This window comes from Dendrobates tinctorius, unplaced genomic scaffold, assembly GCF_039654945.1.
Source record: "Dendrobates tinctorius isolate UK_male_01 unplaced genomic scaffold, ASM3965494v1 ptg000194l, whole genome shotgun sequence".
NCBI lineage: Eukaryota > Metazoa > Chordata > Amphibia > Anura > Dendrobatidae > Dendrobates > Dendrobates tinctorius.
Window position 1 is genome coordinate 3262995 of NW_027361861.1, and position 23246 is coordinate 3286240.

General features: G+C 44.9%; 1 protein-coding gene across 7 annotated transcripts in view; it reads right to left on the minus strand.

The window, feature by feature from the left end:
• Positions 1–23246, minus strand: part of SIPA1L1 (signal induced proliferation associated 1 like 1) — a 314165-nt gene that overhangs the window by 33046 nt on the left and 257873 nt on the right. For 4 of the 7 annotated variants that reach the window (XM_073552715.1, XM_073552712.1, XM_073552716.1 and 1 more), the window contains 4 exons: positions 19038–19156; positions 16370–16815; positions 11899–12138; positions 11321–11480 (listed from right to left, as the gene is read on the minus strand). In XM_073552715.1, coding sequence (XP_073408816.1) covers positions 11321–11480; positions 11899–12138; positions 16370–16815; positions 19038–19156 — 965 coding nt within the window. The remainder of the gene's footprint in view (positions 1–11320; positions 11481–11898; positions 12139–16369; positions 16816–19037; positions 19157–23246) is intronic. The other 3 variants (XM_073552714.1, XM_073552718.1, XM_073552717.1) reach the window with 3 other exon arrangements.

Consider the following 23246-nt stretch of genomic DNA (forward strand, 5'->3'; position numbering starts at 1 on the left):
AAGGCCGGAATTTGACATTTGAGAGAAGACAGTGCCAGGCCAGAGTCTAGCCCTGTTTGGAGAAACTCCAAAATGGAAGGGATAGAAAACACAAGTGGGGAACATCCATGGGTTCTGCACCAATAGAATAAGGCCTTCCAGATGCGATGGTAAATACGCATGGATGTAGGTTTCCTTGCATTAATCATGGTGGAAGCTACTTGTTGTGAGCCCGGTCTGGGCTAGAATCCAGGATTCAATGGTCAGGCTGTTAAACTCAGAGCTTTTGAGCTCTGGTGGTAAATTGGCCCCCGAGATAGAAGGTCTGGGCTGTCCAGTAACCGCCAGGGAACGTTGGTGACCAGTTGCACTAGTTCCGCATACCACACTTGGTGTGGCCAGTCTGGGGCGACGACAATCACCGGGATTCCTTCCGCCTTGATCTTCTGGATGACCGTTGGAATTAGCGGAAGTTGCGGAAAAACTTAAGAGAGGCGAAACTAATGCTACGGGAGCACCAGTGCATCCAACGCGATGGCTAATGGGTCGCGGGACCAAGCTACGAATGCTGGAACTTTGGCATTTAGTCTGGAGGCCATGAGGTCTACATCCGGTGTTCCCCAGCGCTGGCAAATATGCAGAAAAACTTCCGCATGAAGGGACCACTCTCCCGATGCCAGACCCTGACGGCTGAGGAAATCTGCCGCCCAATTCTCTACTCCCGGAATATGAACTGCAGAGATGATTTAATGGTTTGTCACAGCCCATCTCAGAATGTGTGCTTCCTCGAGCATCGCCCTCCTGCTTTGTGTGCCCCCGACTGTTGATGTCCGCCACCGCCGTGGCGTTGTCCGACTAAATCCAAAAGGGGTGACCTGCTAGAAGTTGAAGGAACTGCCGAAGGGCTAGCCTGATTGCCTGAATCTCGAGAATGTTGATTGGGAGACGCGATTCCTGAATGGATCAGCCATGTGGTGACGGAAGATCGCTCCCCAACTTAGAAGATTGGCGTCGGTGGTCACCACCAGCCAGTAGACTGGAAGAAAAGACCTTCCCTGTCTCAATGAGGACGTCTGGTGGGATAGGCGAAACCGGCGGTCCAGAGAGGACGGATTTCTGTCCCAAGCTGATGCCTGCTGCAGAGGACGGAGATGTAGTTGAGCGAAAGGTACTGCCTCGATTGTCGCCACCATTTTCCCCAGGACCTGCATGTCGAGCCGCAGGGAGTGGGGGTGGGCAAGAGAAAGCTTCCGGGCCCCCTGGATCAGTGCAGAGACCTTTTCTGGAGGGAGAATCACCAACCCTCAGTAAGTGTCCTGGATCATCCCAAAAAAGGAGATTCGTTGGGATGGTGCTGGGGAGGACTTGCTTAGGTTTACCAGCCAACCCAAAGGAGTGTCCACAGTGATGTTGACACACTCTGCACAAGCCCGAAGGGACGATCCCTTGATGAGGAAATTGTCTAGGTAGGGCAAAATCACCATGCCCCAAGAGTGCAGAATAGACATGATGGCTGCCATGACCTTGGTGAACACTCTGGGGGGCGGTGGCGAGACCGAAGGGCAAGGAAGTGAACTGAAAGTGGTCGTCGCCGACAGCGAAGCGTAGAAATCTTTGGTGGCCTGAAAAGATCGAAATGTGAAGATATGCGTCCTTGATGTCGACAGATGTGAAGTATTCCCCTTTCTCCAGCGAGGTGATGACTGAATGTAGAGACTCAATTCTGAAATGACGACCCTTGACAAACCTGTTCAATAGTTTTAGGTCCAGAATGCGAGGCATGGTTCCGTCCTTTTTTGGAACCAAGGACAGGTTCGAGGAACACCCATTGAATCTTTCTGTGTGTGGGACCATAAAAACATGCAAAACACAAGCCGCGGAGACACCATCAAATGTTTCTCAACGCAAGCAATGACTGGCCAGGTCTTTCCCCAGGAAGGAACAACCACGGGAAGGGCAGTCTCCAATGAAGGAAACCACCTATGCCAAAACATGGTATCCATCCACAGACCGCTGTTTCGGGGTATTGCCCCTCATCAGTGTGGAGTAGGAAACTGGCCAGTAGGAGCAATGCCTAGTAGAAGACTGTGAAAAATGAGGATGAATGAACTCATGGAGCTCAACATCCAACACTGCGGAGACACCATCACATGTTTCTCAACGCAGTGATTCTAGAGCAATGCCCGGGACGATGACTCCGCCCTTGTGGAGTGCATATATGGCCTGATAAAATGGGGCTGCATGTGCCTCCATCTTTGGAAGACGCGTGTTGAGGGGGGGAGACGCAAATTCTATTTTGTATCCGAAGGACACCAGACCTCTGACCCATTGGTCGTGAAACGACCGTCAGCCAGACTTAACAAAACAAGAGTAGACGGCCTTCTACCCTGTCTGTGTCCTCCGGATACCGCAATGAGTCATTGAGCAGAGAACTTGCGGGATGTGGTACCCTTGGGTCCAGACCGTGAGGGTCTGCTATTCCAGGAATGAGAGGGCTTGTATGAGGGTTGAGGATCCCTATCCCTACGCGGGGGACGGGCCGAGCTAAAGAAAGCGGTTCCGGAGGACCAGCTTGCGGTGCTGCGAAATGGCCGGAAGCGAACCTGGTGTTGGCTTCGAAAAGGCCAACTTGGTCTTTGCTGAGGGAGGAATTTACTTTTCCCTCCAGTAGCATCATAGATAATTTGGTCTAGTTTCTTAAAGTAGGGGCAAAGGGGTACCGAGCTTCTAGCGGCTTTTGCCCTGTGAATCGCTTATCTGGGCGACTTCTAAGTCTCTGAACAATGTCCATAAACTCAGGGTGGTTAGCAAAAACCCTGTGAGGACATTTGGTCCTTTTAAAGCACACAGTGTCATCCGGAATAGTCCCGGGCTCTTCTTCTACTCTCGGAGCCTTATTGACCGCTTCAATGAGAGAATCTAGAGACTCCTGGTAATCTTGCGAGTCCGGGTCTCCGGCCACATCTGACTCATATTCGGAGTCGTGTTCGCTGCAAACCCCTGGTGAGGGGGATTGGGAAATGGAGATTGTTGACACTGAGGCACCAGAATACCTGGGGGACGAGCTATGGGGATGCTTCCTAGAGGATTGCACGTCTTCTGCTGCTGTCCAGTCCCTGTCTGAGTTAGACTCTTGCATGGCTGAAGGGCTTTCTACACAAGGCAATCTGATGCCCTGGCTTGAGGAGGAATCACGAAGGATTCTATAGCTTTAGCTAGGGAAGCCATGGACTGTGTCAGAGACGTGGCCCACTCAGGTGGGCTAGGTCCAATAGGGTCGGCATTACCAGAGGGCTCCAGTGCACATGAAGGGTCGCAGGCCGCACAGATTAAAGTACGGTGTCTCCGTAGTAGTGGGGCTTTACATGTGGTACATGAGGCATACACCACTGTGTGTGTCTTATTAGCCTTTTTATATGCCTTTGATTGAGAAATATTGGCCTGTAAATGCTGCTTAGAGGCTACTGCAAGGAAGGGGTTAAGCGCTGTTTCCAGCTTACCCATGTGTTGTGTCCGTGCCCCCAGAGTTAGTAGTCCGTCCTGAGGTGTATAAGGTCGTCCACGGCCTATAGTCACATCGGCGGTGATAGTGCGGTGAAGGAGGAAGTGATAGCCCAAGAATAAGTTGGCGCTTCTCGTGAGGAGTGTGGGTGGAGTCAGGCCAGAGAGCAGGGATGTGGTCGCAGCGCTTCTCGTTCAGAGTGAGAAGCGCCTAAGGCTAGTTTCACACTAGCGTTTTGGAGCGCAGCGACGGCCTGCGCACGGCCGCCGCTAAGCCCTGCCCCCTGCCGCCCCCCGCCGGTAGCTCCGCCCACCGGCGCATGACGCTGCATGCGCCCTGCGTCCCCTATCTTTATCACAGGGGGCGCAGGCCGTGCGCAGTATGCGTTTGGCGGCGCATGCGCCTTTTTGACGGTGCGCCGACGCAACCAAAATGCAGCAGGTTGCGTTTGGCGCAGGTCAGCGCACCGTCAAAAGGATGCATGCGCCGCCAAACGCATACTGCGCACGGCCTGCCCCCCTGTGATAAAGATAGGGGACGCAGGGCGCATGCAGCGTCATGTGCCGGTGGGCGGAGCTACCGGCGGGGCGCGGCAGGGGCGGGGCTTAGCGGCGGCCGTGCGCAGGCCGTCGCTGCGCTCCAAAACGCTAGTGTGAAACTAGCCTAAGACATGGGTGGAGCTAGGCCTATCCCGGCCAGAATTGCGGCGGCGAGAGCACCGCAGATGGGACACCCATCCCGCTGGGGGCCAGGACCATCCCTGCGCCAATGAAGGCATCCTCCTGCTGACCAAGGACGCTGCGCTTACTTACTGGCCAGATGCAGCAGACGGGTAAGCACCACAGCTGAAAGTGTTGGCTGCGCAGATCACCCTTAATCCGCCATCCCTTTGAAAGGGAGGTGGAGAGGGCCCATTTGCCTCCTTCTATCATCCACTTTCTGACAGTGGTGATGCAGTGGGGCCTCAGGGACGCCATAGGGAGCCTCTGCATATTCCCTGGGTCATCCTTTGGGGGCAGGGCATTTTGTCCAGCTGAAGGCCTGGCTCCAGGAGGGGGTACGTGGGGGCGACACCCCAAGTTCCCGTTTGTTGCCGGTGTGGGGAGAGCAGACCCATGAAAGGGACCCGTCGCCCCTAAGGTGAGCCCAGGCATGGCATTAAGATGGTGCAGGAGGGGGTACGGGGAGACGACACTCCGCGTTCCCGCCTGTTGATGATTTTAGGAGATCGGGACCTAGAAAGGACCATTCGCCCCTTATGCAGTTTGAAAAAAATCAAAACAAAAATGAAAAGTTAAAAATTGAAATTAATAACGTTGGGGTCTGATGGCCAGACCCAAGTGCCTCTTACAGACACTAAGACACTAAGCAAGAACTGGTTCCACATAGAGTCAGCAGAGGGTGTATTCTGTGGAGGAGTGAATTTCTCTGTAAATTTGCTTAGTGTCAGCCTCCTAGTGGCAGCAGCATAACACCCATGGTCCTGTGTCCCCCAGTGAGGCAAAGGAGAAAATATCTTTTTTGAAATCATAATAATAATAGCTCAGTAATCTTGCAAAAATTACATTGACCACTGGGGCTTTTTTAGGCTCATAAACCCTGCTTTTCAGGAAGCGCTTTCTCAGAAGTGAGGTAAGAAAATTTCTAAAACAATCACCAGGGAGGAGATTGGAACAAAGCAAAATTCTCTAAAATGCATGCTCGCAAATGCCAGAAGCCTGACAAACAAGATGAAAGAACTAGAAGCAGAAATATCTACAGGTAACTATGACATAGTGGGAATAACTGAGACATGGTTAGATGAAAGCTATGACTGGGCAATTAACTTACAGGGTTACAGTCTGTTTAGAAAGGATCGCAAAAATCGGTGAGGAGGAGGGGTTTGCCTTTACGTAAATTCTTGTCTAAAGTCCACTTTAAGGGAGGATATTAGCGAAGGAAATTAGGATGTTGAGTCCATATGGGTCGAAATACATGGAGGGGAAAAATAGAAACAAAATTCTCATTGGGGTCTAAATCATGGAAAGTCTACTACTAAGGCAGATAGATGAAGCTGCAACCCATAATGAGGTCCTTGTTATGGGAGACTTTAACTACCCGGATATTAAATGGAAAACAGAGCCCTGCGAAACCCATAAAGGCAACAGGTTTCTGCCAAGAACCAAGAAAAATTATCTTTCACAATTGGTGCCGAATCCAACCAGAGGAGCAGCACTTTTAGACCTAATACTATCTAATAAACCTGACAGAATAACAAATCTGCAGGTCGTCGGGCATCTAGGAAATAGCGACCACAATGGGAAATGTTTAAGAACATCCTTAATAGGCACTGTAAGAGGGTTATACCTTGTGGAAATAAAAGGACAAGAAATAGGAAAAACCCAATGTGGCTAAACAAAGAAGTAAGAGGGGCAATTAACAGTAAAAAGAAAGCATTTACACTACTAAAGCAGGATGCCACCGTTTAAGCTCTAAAAAACTATAGGGAGAAAAATACATTATCTAAAAAACTAAAGCTGCCAAAAAGAAAACAGAGAAGCACATTGCTAAGGAGAGTAAAACTAATCCCAAACTGTTCTTCAACTATATTAATAGCATAAGAATCATAAGTGAAAGTGTAGGCCCCTTAAAAAATTGTGAAGAAAAGAATGGTTGTAGATGACGAGGAAAAAGCTAATATTCAGTGTGTCCGTAAAGTCATGGTGCACTTTTGACCAGTCACAGGAAAGTACACAAGTATACAATAGCAAAGTCCATAAAAGTCATGGAGAGCGGGCGGGAACTTAAAGAATTCTTCAGCTGCTCAGCAATGTGCTGGACAATTACACCTAAGCAAGACTACAGTTCATAAGGTATTAAAGAAACGTCTGTTTTACGGGGTACAAATTGTTTGGATGTATGTAGGGCAACAAATGGAGCCCACATTGAACTGCACTGAATAGGTATAAAACTGGGAGAGGTTTTATTTTTATTTGGTGCAGATTTGGTGTTTTACTTTTATTTGGTGCAGATTTCACATTTCTATTGTTTTTTGCCGCTTTCCAGTTACTGGTCAAAAGTGCACCATGACTTTACGGACACACTGTATTAAACACCTTCTCCACGGTGATAAAATGATAGGTGAAATGCCAAGAGACAAATAAAACCCTATATTAAAGGTCACCAATCTAACCCAAGAAGAGCTGCAAAACCGGCTAAATAGGATTAAAATAGATAAATCTCCGGGTCCGGATGGCATACACCCACGAGTACTAAGAGAACTAGGTAAAGTAATAGACAAACCATTATTTCTTATATTTAGGGACTCTATAGCGACAGGGTCTGTTCCACCGGACTGGCGCATAGCAGATATGATACCAATATTCAAAAAGGGTTCTAAAAGTGAACCTGGAAATTAAAAGCCAGAAAGTCTAACCTCTATTGTTGGTAAAATATTTGAAGGGTTTCTGAGGGATGTTATTCTGGATTATCTCAATGAGAATAACTGTTTCACGCCATATCAGCATGGGTTTATGAGGAATCACTCATGTCAAACCAATCTAATCAGTTTTTATGAAGAGGTAAGCTATAGACTGGACCAAGGTGAGTCATTGGATGTGGTGTATCTTGATTTTTCCAAAGCGTTTGATACCGTGCCACACAAGAGGTTGGTACACAAAATGAGAATGATGGTTCTGGGGGAAAATGTGTGTAAATAGGTAAGTAACTGGCTTAGTGATAGAAAGCAGAGGGTGGTTATAAATGGTATATTCTCTATCTGGGTCGCTGTGACCAGTGGGGTGCCGCAGGGGGTCGGTGTTGGGACCTATTCTCTTCAACATATTTATTAACGATCTGGTAGAAGGTTTACATAGTAAAATATGGATATTTGCAGATGATACAAAACTATGTAAAGCAGTCAATACAAGAGAAGATAGTATTCTGCTACAGATGGATCTGGATAAGTTCCAAACTTGGGCCGAAATGTGGCAGATGTGGTTTAACAATGATAAATGTAAGCCGAAATGTGGCAGATGTGGTTTAACAATGATAAATGTAAGGTTATACACATGGGAAGAAAAAAATCAATATCACCATTACACACTGAACGGGAAACCACTGGGTAAATCTGACATGGAGAAGGACCTGGGGATCCTAGTTAATGATAAACTTATCTGGAGCAGCCAGTGCCAGGCAGCGGCTGCCAAGGCAAACAGGATCATGGGGTGCACTAAAAGAGGTCTGGACACACATGATGAGAGCATTATACTGCCTCTGTACAAATCCCTGGTTAGACCGCACATGGAGTACTGTGTACAGTTTTGGGCACCAGTGCTCAGGAAGGAAATAATGGAACTACAGCGGGTACAAAGGAGGGCAACAAAATAAAGGGCATGGGGGAACTACAATACCCAGTGAGATTAGCAAAATTAGGATTATTTAGTCTAGTAAAATGACGACTGAGGGGCGATCTAATAACCATATATAAGTTTATAAGGGGGACAATACAAATACCTCTCCGAGAATCTGTTTATACCAAGGAAGGTGAAGGTCACAAGGGGGCATTCTCTGCATGTGGAAAAAGAAGGTTTTTCCACCAACATAGAAGAGGATTCTTTACTGTGAGGGCAGTGAGAATCTGGAATTCCTTGCCTGAAGAGGTGGTGATGGCGAACTCAGTCGAGGGGTTCAAGAGAGGCGTGGATGTCTTCCTGGAGCGTAACAATATTGTATCTTACAGTTATTAGGTTCTTTAGAAGGATGTAGATCTGAGGATTTATTCTGATGGAATATAGGCTGAACTGGATGGATAAATGTCTTTTTTCGGCCTCGCTAACTATGTTTTCAGCAGACTCCTTATCAGCAGAGGCAGGATTACACCAATAGGCAACACTTTTATACACAACTGATAACACCAATCACAACAGATGATGTCACAGCTTGCCTGCTCCTCCTTCCCTCACAATGACCTTTGCACACGCTAATTAGACACTTCAAAACAAAACGTTACGATCGCGGTCTGACCATAGTGGCTGTAAACGTGCTGTTTCCCGAAACAATAGGAAGTTAAAGTCTAAAAAAAGCCCCAATTGCCATATTTTAAAAGGAATCTGAAAGCAGGTTTTTACTATGAAACAGAACAGCATGATGTAGGGGCTGAGACTAATTCCAGAGACATGTTTCAATAAAATGAGTGTTTTATCAGCAGGGGATTATCAGTACAGGACTAGGTTTCCTGTGTTTTCTAGTCAACTTGCTCTGTGTAAAGGGGGTTTTACACATAGCGATATCGCTAGCAATATCGCTATAACGTCACTGATTTTGTGATGTTATAGTGATATCGCTAGTGATATCGCTACATGTGATACTTACCTCCGACCGGCTCCCCCGCTGTCCATCGCTGATCGCACGAGATCGTCCAGCTCCATTTCTCGTCGGGCGCTTCCTGTGGCGCCGACGAGCAACGCGTGGACGTGGGCGGGAGGACGTCTTCATCGCCGCGTTTGAAAGGTAAGTAACGACCGCTGTACCGCTGCTGCATCGCTGTGAGATCTGCCTGTGTGGCAGCTCACTAGCGACCATTTAGCAATGCACCAGCGATCCTGACCGGGTCGTATCGTGGTCGGGATCACTGGTGCATCGCTAAATGTAAAAGGCCTTTACCCTTACTCTACCACCAATTGACAGCTTTGTGCCTATGCAGAATGTACACAGAAAGCAACCAGTCATTTGGGCGGTTGTATAGGGCTCAGCATTGAAAGAACAGCTAGATCTGCAGCAGAGAAACTGGTGACGGCATCAAAATGACAGCTTAGAGACCAGCAAGTGACATAATTGAAATCAAGGTCTCTGCCCCTGCACCATGCTACTCTCAGATTACATAGCAAAAACCTGCTGACTGATTCCCCATAATACAGATTGTGACATGTTTTTAAAGAAAAAAATAAAAATGAAATTTTCCAATCATTTTTGGTTTTGTTCTTATGGAGTTAATTATGTCATAAAAAAATCACTCTGAAACATGTTTCTCAAGGTCAGTATGATACAGAGACACCAAATTTTTATGCACAGGGTAAACACAAATTCAGAAGATTACAAAGAAAAATACATAAAATTTAGTTTGTGTCCTCATTGCTCAAGACCTGTAGTATTTTTATTTTTACGGCGATTGAACTGTATGAGGGGCTTGTTTGTTGCTTGGCAGCTGACGTTTTGATTGATACTAATGTGGGGTACATACGACACTTTGATCGCTTTTGCATTTTATCAGGGTGGCATTGGGGCCATCTTAACGTCATGCTGCATCCTGAGAGTGCATTTGTCTGGAGGCCTGGGCATGTAAACTTCACTGCCTTTTTTCTGCTGGTTTTCACTTTTTTGGAGGATTTATAGTCCTCTTTTAGTTGCTTTGTTGTTTAGTGGCTTTGGGGGCCCAAAAAAACAAACAAAAAAAAAAAAACACACACAACAACAAAAAAAACAAAACTATTCTGCCATTTTATTTGTTTCTTGTTATGGTTTTACTATAAAAAAAATACAAAATATTAATTACATTTATATTTTGATAGACCGATCTTTTATAGATTAAGCAATAAAAAAAAAATTTCTTATTTTCAGTAGGAAAAGAAAACATTTTCAAATCGCCTATATTTTTATATTTTAAAAAAATGTTTCCTTAATTTCTTTTTTTAGCTCCTTTAGTAGACTTGAATTTACAATTGTCTAATTGCTTATACCATGCACTTTAATTCCACAATATTGTAGTATGTGGTAAAAATCTCGTTCTCCTATTATTCAGCCTGTGGCCTAAAAGTCCCGAGATGACAGAGATGGGGGCTTTCAACAGGCCACCACCTGAGATGGTAAACCATTAGAGCTCTTTGATCACGTCAAGCTGATATGTGCGCACCAGTCAGCATTCCATTTAAATGCCATTGTGAGAGACTGACAGCTGCATTTAAATGGTTAATAGCAGACAATATAGCTCATCTCTAGCGGCTGAAGCTAAACACAGATGTCAACTATGTAATGTAGCCGGCATCAGACGCATGTGAGGACAGCTCAGCTCCTGAGCCCTTTTCACAAAAGTAACCTCTGCAAGGATGTACCTATGTGTCATATTACATTAAGGGGTTAATGGGTAGAGTGCATACTGATTTTGTGCTTTTTTTTAAATCTATTTCTTTGCAGCTTATTTATTTTTCCATCACCTTGTGATGTCATAAAAGATCATTCAGAGGCATTTCAAAATTTTTATATTTGATTTCCCCTGTAACTGGGGCTGGTATCAAAGTGGGGAAAACTAAGTAGACTGCCTTTATAGCAGAACAGACAGAGCTTTGGGACGAAGTGCTGTCAATGTTTCCTCTACGGTTCAGTAATGTGTATACAGTAATAGGAAAAGCAGAGATGGTAATAACCCTTCTCTGCCCTCTCTATGGGGAGTCTAGCTGTGTCTGATGGCCAAATCGCCAGTCCCGCAGCAGATGTTTATAGTCTAGTCTATGGCCTGGAAGTCGTTCAAAAAGCAATAAAAAAAAAGTGCGGATAAAGGAAAGACAGTAGGATCCACTCCCAATTTTGTCGACCACTCCCCGTCTTTTAGCATAATTCAAAGACGTCCTCTTTATTCCCTTCAGAGAATGTCGATCTGATGTGTCCAGGGCAGGAGAGAAGACACCATTTCTAGTGCTCTAGCCAGAGAATGTGCAGGAATTACTAAGCAGTCTATGTGTAAGAAATCCATGCAATGTAAAAATTCGACACGTCTTCACCATCACTGGACACATTACATTCCCCATCAGTCCATCCACCCAAAGAACACCAGTTAATGTGCAGCATTGATGTAGTCTTAAGTACCTTTAAAGGCTTCTCTGATCCGGTAGGTGGCCCCTCCATGTCAATAAGCTTCTTAAGTTCCTCGTGGACTGTGGACACTCTCTTTGGAGAAGCCTGTAGGTCCCTTATTGATGCACGTAGCCTTGTAGGTGGCATCTCCACACAATCAATCTGATGTCTTCTTTCATTGAAGGAAACAGAAACAGTTCAGGAAGAGGTCTTTAAAAATTAAAGACTGGCTTATGGTGGAACATTGAATTATTCATCGCAAGGAATGAGGAAAGATATGGAGGAAAGCAGGGAAAGGAGAATGACATCTACGTTTTGTAATGGCCACCACAAAGTCATGCATGGAGACCTGTTAGGAAGAAACCTGATCTGTCTTATGTCATGTGTGTAAAGCGCTGTGTGATCTTTAGTTGTTAGACTACAAACATGCAGAAATAAGAAATCCCTACAAAGTCGCAAGAGAAGCACAAGATTTCTAGCGGATTCCCCAATGCTGTACGTTGCAGTAGATACAACCTCAGAACACGCGCCAAGCCATTAGAACATTATATGCTAATATCATTTACGAGCAGAACATAAAGGGCTCTTACTTTCTTGAATCCATAAAGCCCACAGAGTTTATAGTCCCTTCAGGTTTTTTCCATCCAATCAGGTACTTGCTGGTAGCACCTTGGCGAGGGTAGAAAGTCCTAGGACCAGTAGGGGATGAGGAGGAAGAGGAGAAAGAAGGCGCAAGCTGTGGGGAAGTGGCAGAATGAGACTCTTCTTTGGGTGAACTTCTGGCACTAGTGAAAACAACGGGACTTGCCGAGTGCCGAGAGCTCATGGTGCTGGGGGAGAATGAGAAAAAGCTCATCTTAATTCTAGGATTTTTCACCCACTTTGTAAATAATCTAGACGATATCCAGGGTTGGAACTATGGTGAGCCATGCATTTTAGTAAATGTTGCATGTGCGGGGCATCCAAGACCACACAGCAAGACAAAATCACTGATAGTTTTGGTTTTGCCAATTTAAGTTCAGACTGATTGGGTGGAGTCCAGATATTAAAGGGTTGTCCACTACTAGGACAATCCCATCTTAAACTAAAAGTTCAGTCCCGATAAAATAATAAAGCCTATACTCCCCTCCCGTGCTGGCGCTGTTCCCGCGGTGTCGGTACTCGCTCTCCCCGGGCTGTGATGTGGTGTTGTGACACGTGATGCCGGGGCCCAATCAGCGCTGGCGTCACTGTCTCCGCCTTCATATGAACTGAACATGAAGCCAGGGCTGCTGCTCAATCCAGACTTCCTTTTTATGTTCCATTTGTCTGAAGACGGAGACAGTGACGCCAGCACGGATTGGGCACCGGCTTCACGACACTGCATCACAGCCCCGGGGCCATGAGTGCCAACACCGTGGAAATGGAGACGGCACGGAAGGGGAGTAAAGGCTTTATTATTTTATATCAGGGCATAACATTGCATTTAAGAATGCATTGTCCTAGTAGTGGACAACCCCATTAAATATTAAATTCTGCTTTTTGTAGAAATGTTTGGGAAAAGATTTTAAAAATTTGGCAGTTGTTAGAAAATGTGAGCATTAAAAATACATAAAGATTACCAAATCATACTTATCAAGGGTTTAACTGCCCAACATGGACTCTGGCCAGTCCGTCGTATTCACGGCTTTTAAATGTGGTGAAACCAAAAAGATTCCAAATTCTGAACGAGAATGGTTATTTACAAACAAAAGGAAAAAAATACAAATGTATGCTCCCTGCACACAGTAAGCGTGGGCGGGAACCAATATGGAAATCAGTTTATGAGCAACACTGGATTGTATCCTTGAAGCTTTTCCTTTACTCCTCAATAAAGGTGGGTTTAAATTACCTGAAACCGTGTTAAACGACCGCCGATTGGTAAATGTTTAATACACGGACAAAGATCTCTTAACGGCATGCACTGGAGGATCTGTAATAGATAATTCAGGGCGCATTGGCTGCCACGGTTCTTGTTCGGTTTACATAGGACGATGTGCTGCCGAGAACGATGATCTTTTGTGAAAACCAAAAGATCATTTCACCCGACGGTCAAATGTTCTACTCATTCAGTGGGTGATCGCAAGGCTGTTTAGACTACAAGATTATTGTGAAACAAGCATTCCTAAGAACACTCGTTTCACCACAATCTTTTAGGGAGTATAGGGAGGATTGTGACCTGAGCACGATAGGAAAATAGGATTATTATGTCCAATAATTAGCCTGCCATATTTTTAAATCAGAAAATCCTAAAAATCTAGGTGCTCACAAGGGAGGCTGAGCACAGATGTACAACTAGTAGTATACATCCAATCCCATATGCGGCAGAGTTAGTGTCTGGTTTATAAGCGCCACATTAGAAAATTCAGTCCAATCAGGGTTCTCCTCCATTATAGGCAGGCAGAAAATGGTTATGCTAATTATCCCGAGCTCAGGAGGACCTCTCATATTAATGCATTACTTGGAAAGTTGTTTGATGGGAACAGTGTAATGCTTCATTGCTCTAGTGGTAGCACTGCAAGGAAAATGGACAATTCCTCCAGGTTCATCCTTTGTTTTTATTTTCTTTTATAAAAATAGCCAATGTTCAAAGCAGACAAACCCTTAAAGAGAATCTGTCAGCAGGTTTTTGCTACCTCAACAGCGAGCATTATAACCAGGAAGAAACCCTGATTCCAGCAATGTGTCACTTGGTTTACTGGGTGCAGCCATTGTCACACAATCAGTTTTTAGATGTTGCATGTAGCAGAGCCGAGAAAGCTGCCTCTGCCCACACCACAGCTCTCTGTGTACATTTTCTATTGATAGTGAGATGCTTATTAGAGGAGGGGGTGGGGTTGATCTAGCAGGCAGGTGAGCTGTAGTCCAGGCAGTGATAATATCCAGGTGATGAAACCTTCATTGTAAGTAAACAGCAGCACACAGCCTTCTAAGTGACACACCACTGAAAACTTTTTCAGCCGCTATCACCTGCTGTCTTCAGGTTGCATTGCAAAAAACCTGCTGACAGTTTACCTTTAAAGACGACTTGTCACTAGGTTAATAATGTCCAGCTTTTCCTTTATTTTCCTTTTTAAAATCCACCATATGAAAGTTTATATTTAGTGCACCCGCTGATTGGCTGCTGTGATCATGTGATACAACAACGAAATGTCACCCGCCGGGAACAGGAGAGCAGACAACGCTGGAACGGCGCCCCTAAGGGAAGAGAGTATTCTTTTTAATTTTCTATGGGGTCCAGAATTGATTAAGTAGGGGTTGTCTAGTTGCGGACAACTCATTTTTAAAAGGATTTTCCAGAGCTATTGCGGACTATCCTTTAGAATACGTCATCAGTTTCAGATTGGAGAAATTAACACCAATACTGGATCTTTGCGCATACATTTGCATTTCTGTAGGTTAGTAAATAGGTTCTATCCATACAGAACAGTGCAACCAATGGAACAAAGAACGATAATAACACTAAACAAAACTGTGCAACCTCCTAATACTGTCCCAATAGCCAGTTCTTTGGGTTAGCAGACAGTTCACAACTAAATAACACAAGGACAACTGTAGGCCCAGGACAAAGCTGCACGGATAACTGTAGGCCCAGGACAAAGCTGCACGGATAACTGTAGGCCCAGGACAATGCTGCACAGACAACTGTAGGCCCAGGACAATGCTGCACAGACAACTGTAGGCCCAGGACAATGCTGCACAGACAACTGTAGGCCCAGGACAATGCTGCACAGACAACTGTAGGCCCAGGACAATGCTGCACAGACAACTGTAGGCCCAGGACAATGCTGCACAGACAACTGTAGGCCCAGGACAATGCTGCACAGACAACTGTAGGCCCAGGACAATGCTGCACAGACAACTGTAGGCCCAGGACAATGCTGCACAGACAACTGTAGGCCCAGGACAATGCTGCACAGACAACTGTAGGCCCAGGACAATGCTGCACAGACAACTGTAGGCCCAGGACAATGCTGCACAGACAACTGTAGGCCCAGGACAATGCTGCACAGACAACTGTAGGCCCAGGACAATGCTGCACAGACAACTGTAGGCCCAGGACAATGCTGCACGGACAACTGTAGGCCCAGGACAATGCTGCACAGACAACTGTAGGCCCAGGACAAAGCTGCACGGATAACTGTAGGCCTGGGACAATGCTGCACAGACAACTGTAGGCCCATGACAATGCTGCACAGACAACTGTAGGCCCCGGACAATGCTGCACAGACAACTGTAGGCCCAGGACAATGCTGCACAGACAACTGTAGGCCCAGGACAATGCTGCACGGACAAGTGAGGGCACAAGACAAGGAGACTTTGACAACTGCTGCCTCGAAACAACACAGCATAGACAATCGCTACCACAAAAAGACGGCCCCAAAAAAAACCCTGACAACAGATCTGACCCAAAGGAAAAGCCACATAGAAGACTCCTGGCCTGATGACAACGGCCTACAAGACAACCAAACACAGACTGACAATGGTGTCCCAATACAACAGTGGCCTTAGTCACTAGAACAGTACCACCACGATCCATCTATCATCACTGTATACAAATATACGCTGCTTATGTACAATGTGAGTGTGTCTTAGTATTGTACTATATGACAATATTTAAAGGGACGCTAAACCTAAAGCTTTTCATATTTACGAAGATGAATGCAAACTACTGTTCCCGGCCATGTCAGGCGGGGGGAGACCTTGATCTAGTGAATCTAAAATTCTGGCCTCCAGGAGATTTTTTTTTTTTGTAATAATCTACATTTTAGGTTTAGTGCTCCTTTAAGAATGAAATCCAGTTTGGACTAAATGTGGTAAAGTAGTTTGTGGGGGAGAGGGATGGAATGATTTTTTTTCTAATGTTAGGGTTGTGGGGGAAGAATGGTGGAAAGGAGATGTAATGTAACATGAGAGTGTACTAATCCCCATTCTGCGTACTGTGTCTTTTAGAAAAAAAAAGACCCACAACCACCACCACCGCTGCGATCACACCACAGAGTGACAGAAGCATGGACACAGGGCACAACACTGACATCCTACCTGGTGTGAGAAGCGGCATCGCTGAGGCTGTAGGCGCTGTTCTCTCTCGTCAACGGCTTGGATCCTATGGGGACTTTTGTGTGATTCTCCAAAGTGACGGGAGATTCCCTTTTCCCATCCAATGCGTGAGAGTCTCTGTCACACGTCCTATCAGTTATTAACCCCACGTCGCTGACGCTGTGCCACAAAGGCGCCACTTTCTCTTTAGGAGGGCCGGAGCGTGGAGAGGTGGACGATGCTCCAGGAATGGCAGAACTGACATGGTTGGCGCCGTATGAAGCGGTGTCGATCCCACTGTCTGCAGACGTTCCTTGAATGTAGGTGTAGCTGCTCAGCTCCGACTCCAGCCGTTCCCCACTGTCATACCACTTCTCTTCACTGTGGGCGCTGGACGCATTGCTGGAAAGCGTATTGGTGCTTGAATGGCTGGAGTAATGGCTGTCGGTCTGTGAATAAAGGCAATTTCACATCCACTATTAAAATCGGCTGTTCAATGGGTTATTTTTTTTTGGAAAACCTTACAGAACTATTGGATATCCCTACAAACATCCTACCCATTTCTCCTATCAGCATGATTAGTCTAGTCCTCCATATTTTGTAGCCTTGTGACGTTGTAATGCCGCTGTTGGACGCATTGGGGCTCTAGTGTCTGCTATCTTTATTTGTTAGGGCTTGTTCACATGCTGCTGTTTTTTTTTTTTTTTTTAGTTTTTCAAGGGAAAAAACGCTGCATATTACAGCCCCAGCAACGAGATTTTTGACATCTCATGCACACGACGATATTTTTTTTCCTTATGGATACCATTTTCTTAAAAATTTCACATGTCAATTATTTTAGTGTTTTTCACCCACTCACATGAATGGAAAACGGAAAGAGCTAGCGGGCAAGGAGCAGGAGTACCCAGTCGGTGGACATACAATAGGGCCTGTGGAGCATGTACTCTGTGGAGATTTGGAAATATCAACTATGTCACACAACGGCCAGGGGTCGGTATTCATATTGAACACCAATACCACCGGTCTTTACATTACATCAGCACAGAAGACTGCTAGTGCCCAATACTTTAATGGTTTCTGTGTGGTTATTTATTTTTACTGCTTTTTATGCATTTATTTTATTATTCATTTATTTCACATTATGCGAGACACTTTTTGGGAGAGCATTTCAATATTTTAAATATTTTTTTAAAAAAACGGGTTTTCCCTGTACCAGGAGCTTACATATTATCCCCAGTTACAGTGGAAACTCCACCTTCTGGCTGTATAGCAGAGCTGACTGGGTGACAAAGAACCCAGCGGCTCCCGCTCTTTCCCTACGTCCAAACACCCATTGATCACGTGACCGGTGAGTCCTGAGAAGGAAACGACAATAGCGCCTTGTACAGAGCACTTGTTTAGTGCTGTGCATACAGCGATCAGGAATACAAATTCTTTATATGTCTGATCGCCTGCTCCCTGCTCCCACAGCTGCACGACAGCGACTTACTATGAAGTGACGTTTTAGAATGTCACTACAGAGTAGGTGTGGACCACTTAGATGTTTATTGTCGAATGGAGGTCCAGAAATGGAAACCTTTAATTTAGGGATCTTTCTTTTTTTTCTAATTAAATGTGCAAAAAAAATTACATTTTTACATTTCAATTTCATTAAAAACTTTGGACCATTTACTTTTCACATGCTCCTTTGCTTTCCTGCACACTGCGGGATGCAGAATGAGTTAACTAAGAATCCATCAGTAATCTTGTTCTGATGAGGTGTTTGTAACTCTTATCTGTCTTTTTCTGAACTCTGCTGAGCCAATTTACGACCACAAAGTACACTTCTACTTTTATGCAGTCATAAATCGACTGAGAGGAGCTCAGAAAAAAACACACAGTTACAAATGCCTCATCAGAACTGGATTACTGATGGATTCTTATTTAACTTATTCTGCAGGCAGGCAGCAATAGAAAGTGGGAAACTCAGCTCAGGTGGGCAGGGTTTCAGATGTGTGCCGCCCACTGCCCCATGGTTTCACCCCTCGCTTTTCTGGCTATGGCCTAACAACCCACGTTTGTTATTAAAAAGAGATTGACAATTTAGGGTATGTTCACATGATGTGGATTATGAATCAGATATGCTTAATCCATATCAAAACATTAATATTACTTAATGTGGATTCTGAAATCATCTGCTTCAAAATTCCCCCCAAAAAAACATTTATGGCATATCCACATGATGTGCCATGTCTGACAGATGTAGAAGGGTTGGATGGCCTCGGCTCTAGCCATATATTGGTCTCAGTGATGGGACCCACATGCATCAAATAGTGAAGAGCGAGCGTGCTGGGATAAGGTGTTATCTGAGCATGCGCAGGTGCTAAGAGTGTCTTCAGCGTGTTCGACAGACACAAAACATGCAGGGATTGCCTAACAAGAAGATGCTGCATGTCTTGTGTCTGATGAAAAGCCGTGAGACATGCAGCTGTTGGGACTCGAACATATTATTCGAGCACACCTTATCTGCGCATGCTCCCTCAGCATTAGTATGAAACATTTAGGGAATGAAAATGGGATTTTTATGTCTGGAATGGAAGTAAACAATGTGTTTCATCAAGATTTTATTTTCTTAAGCAAATGAGAAAATATTAGATTAAATTTAGTTTAGGAAAGAAAACTTAATACACACCTGTCCCTGTTTGTGAGGCGATAGATGAAGTACGGGATCCTGTCGTATAAGTCTTCCTGTAGGGCTGTCTCTGTATGAAGGATGTACCTTAGACACAGCAGGCATATGGCATGTTGGCTCTATAAGAGAGGACATTTTGAGCTTATATTATATATATAGCAGATGTATTTCTTTTGGTCCCGTCACACATTTCATTGTCCATTATATCTTTACTAGATGGAGGCCCGATGCCATTGCATCGGGAGGGCAGTAATGTCACGATGGGGGCAGGATTTGCAGCGTTGAGAATCTCTCCCCCCATGTGCTCACTTACCCATCCACTCTCTCTTTCCCCATGTGCTGACTTCTCCCGTCTGTGCTCTTCTTTGACCTGTGTACCCCATGTGCTATCCCCCTTGTCGGCTATCTCTCTCCTTCCTGTGCTGTGATCTCCCCTCATGTGCTGTCCAGTTTGAGCTGTCTCCTACCTGTGCTCTGTCTCTCTCACCCCTGTGTCTGACTGTGTACAGAGCATACCACAGCTCCTGGGCAGGGAGGGGAAGCAAAAGACAATACTGACATTACAGCAGGAGATCGCAGAGGATACATTTTGTGAGGTAAAATATTGCTTAAAAACAGTCAGTGAAATATTTTACCTCACAAAATGAATCCTCTGTGATCCCCTGCTGTAATGTCAGTATTGTCTTTTGCTTCCTCCCCTGCCCAGGAGATGTGGTATGCTCAGTACACGGTCAGACACAGACAATTTTTAAAATGAACTTTCGTTCGTGGGAAAACCCCTTTAATGTGACCGGCTTCCTCTGCCTGTAGACACGTCGCGCATCTGCCTCCTGGATCATCCGAATTATTCACTGCGCCTGCAGTGCGACGGTGTTCCGCTGTTGGTACCGCGCAAGAGGCTGTGTGAGTGAGTGTGTGAGAGGCGTATAGACTGTGTGTGTGTGGTGCGACGGTGTTCCGCTGGTGGTACCGCGCAATAGGTTGGTACCAGCAGCATTTTCCATATTGAGACATCCATCACTTGGGTGTCCCAATATGGCGGTCGGTGAACTTCCTCCACTTGGAATTCTGGGATACGGTGACATCTGGACAGAACAGGAAATGAAAACATTACAAGGCAATTACATAAATAGATTAACGCTCTGGTGGAGTCAGCATGTCGCGGGTGCTTTGAAGCAGGTACTACCCTCTTTTGCTTGTGGCCCTGCTCCGATGGATACTTGTAATGCGTTCTTCACAAAATTACAATGCACAGGATCTTCAATGTGGCCGTATTGAAGATAAATCTGTGCTAAGCACATAATTTAATAGAGGAATAATTTGAGAAAAGGTTTTTCCACCAACACAGAAGAGGATTCTTTACTGTTAGGGCAGTGAGAATCTGGAATTCCCTGCCTGAGGAGGTGGTGATGGCGAACTCAGTCGAAGGGTTCAAGAGAGGCCTGGATGTCTTCCTGGAGAATAACAATTTTGTATCTTACAGTTATTGTTAGGTTCTTTAGAAGGACGTAGATATGGGGATTTATTCTGACAGAATTTTATAGGCTGAACTGGATGGACTTATGTCTTTTTTCGGCCTAACTATGTTACTATGTTAAGCCGAAGAGCTCAGAAAAGTCCAGGATAACTTACACAGAGAATATTAATTATAGTTAATGACTCCATCCACCCTCAGCGGGTCATATCCAACACGTGACATTTTATGTAGATTTGGTCTAAACCATAATTTACAGGCTGGCAACGAGATGTCCAAAAAGAAGATGTTTTCTGTAACGCATGCCTCTCATGTTGGCTTTTCATAAGGCTATGACCTGTAAACCAACTAAGTTTCCTTCAACAATTCATTTTTGCTAAAGAAGACCTGTCACTAGTTCAAAAAACATGGAGTAATACTTAGTAAAAAAAAATCCCCAAGCTTCCTGGATTCTGCTGCTCTTCTGTTTTGACCTGAGTTGCTCCATTGCAAAGGTATTCACATGTTTTTCTTTTGGAGGGTACTATGTGAAATCTCTGCTTATACTGCAACTGGGCATTTCTTCAAAGTCTTCTCGGGGGGTGTGTGCTTTCACCCATCTCTCCCTGAAACTTGGCAGCAGATCTAGCAATCTCAGATGCTGAGCTGTGATTGGCAGAGCCTAGGAGGGAGAAGTGAAAGCACACCCCCCCCAGAGAAGACTCTGAAGAAACGCCCAGTTGCACTAAAAGCAGAGATCTCACATACCAAGCTTCAAAAGAAACATTTGAATATCTCTGTGAAGAAACATCGCATCGCAAAACGGAAAAGAGTGACAGAATCAGGAGTGCTCAGGAATTTTTACAAGGTATTCTGACTTATAACAACATCCCCAATAATAAGCAGCTCAGAGTGGGCAGCTGCCATGAATCTGTCCTTCATTCAAGCAAAACCCTCCTTATTAGAACTTCCAATATCCTAAAATGGGTTTTCTAAAGCAGACATGTGTGGTGTCACACCTATGTGTCACGTTACCACGCGCCTCAGTTGAACCAGTGACTACACTCCTTTACATTACAGAAAAAGAATCTGAGAAAATAAATTCACTGTTACCATTTAGGTTGAAACAAACATCTGTGAAAATGAATTAAAAAAAAAAAAAAAAGGAAAAAAAAAAAACACACACAGTCTGTCCTTCCTCTAAGAAATTACGGAGCAGTTTAATTGCTGCTTTGCTATGGTGAAATGCGCATACACACGAGCTGAACAGATGGCTTGTCAACCCAGAAATGGCCAAAGCTTAATTTTACGTTACTAAGCAACTCCAGATCTCATGTAATTAATTGGAACTTTCTCAAGGTGATTTTGTAAGGTTTTTTTTCCCCTCTTAGCAACAAAGCAACCGTCTTGTACTAAAATACTGGTGCAGGTACATTCTAGCAGGTACAGGTCCGCGCAACATCAGATGACAGGAGACATTTACGTGCATTTACTCTTCTCCCTATAGGGAAACATTGAGGTGTTCGGAATGCAGCGTTGACCCCCCACTTCGCCTCGGGGCTGTAGCCTGGTACAAGCTGACCTTTACATGCGCTGAATCTTAGTGGTTTATTGCTTCCAATGTCTGGCTTTTTCTTTGGTATATTGTTCTATTTACCACGACATAGGCATTTCCCATGCGGTTTCCGCTAACTGCATCTTCTGTTATTTATTAAGCCTACGACAGCTCAGCCGTCTAACGTGCACTTTAGAATCTAGAAAACCATGAGATCAGGTGGCACCAGTATACATAGATTGGTTTCTCGCTTTCCAAGGATAGCAGAAAGCAAAATTGGATATTACCTTTGTGCCAAAAAAGATTAATTTCTGGGAGACTCCTGATGGGGTTGAATTCATAAAGCCTAAAGTACAACAAATGCAGAAACTATATATATAAAAAAAAAAAAGAAAAAAAAAAAAAGAGTGCAGTTCTCCATCCCTGATGCTTTCTACACCTAATATTTTACCTGCATTGACAGCTTAACTGTGTAATGGAATACAAATGTAAATCTGAAAGAGAAACTGGTTCCCATTTCAATAAAATTCATGTGCGACAGTGTTTACATGTACACAAGTAGTTTAGAGGTCAGCCCGCACGCTCATTCGACCCGCAATCGATCTGCACCCATCTCTGCTAGCCGCTCAAACATGCCCATGAAGATCAACTGAGCGTGCATGCTTATATCAGTATAGTGAGAATGTAAGGGGCCACCATACAAGTCTGACAAGTGCTAGCCTTCAGGAAGATTAAATGGTTGGGCTGCCCCTTACAATCTGGATTGTCAACGCTTATAGGATGTATAGGGGCAGCTTAAAGGGGTGTTCACAATTTAAAACGTTATCACCTATCTCAGGGATAGGGCATTTGTTTCTGATCACTGGGGGTCCAATAGCCGTGGCTACCACCGATCCCAAAAATCGGGGCTCTGAAGTGACCTCTCTTAATGGAGAAGAGGACAATCATGCGTACTACTGCTCGATCTTCAGCGTTCCTTTAGTATGAATAAAGCAGGACTGCGACATGATCAACCTCTGTTGCGCTCAGCATGGCCACGGCGGTCAAACCCACAGCAGTCGGAAAGAAATACCCTATCTCGACGATAGGGGTTAACTTTTAAACCTAAGAACATCCCATTAAGCTTATTGATTACCATAAATTCTGCTACAGTTCATGAATTCTAGGAAACTTCTATTTCATCCCATTGAATTCAGGGAAT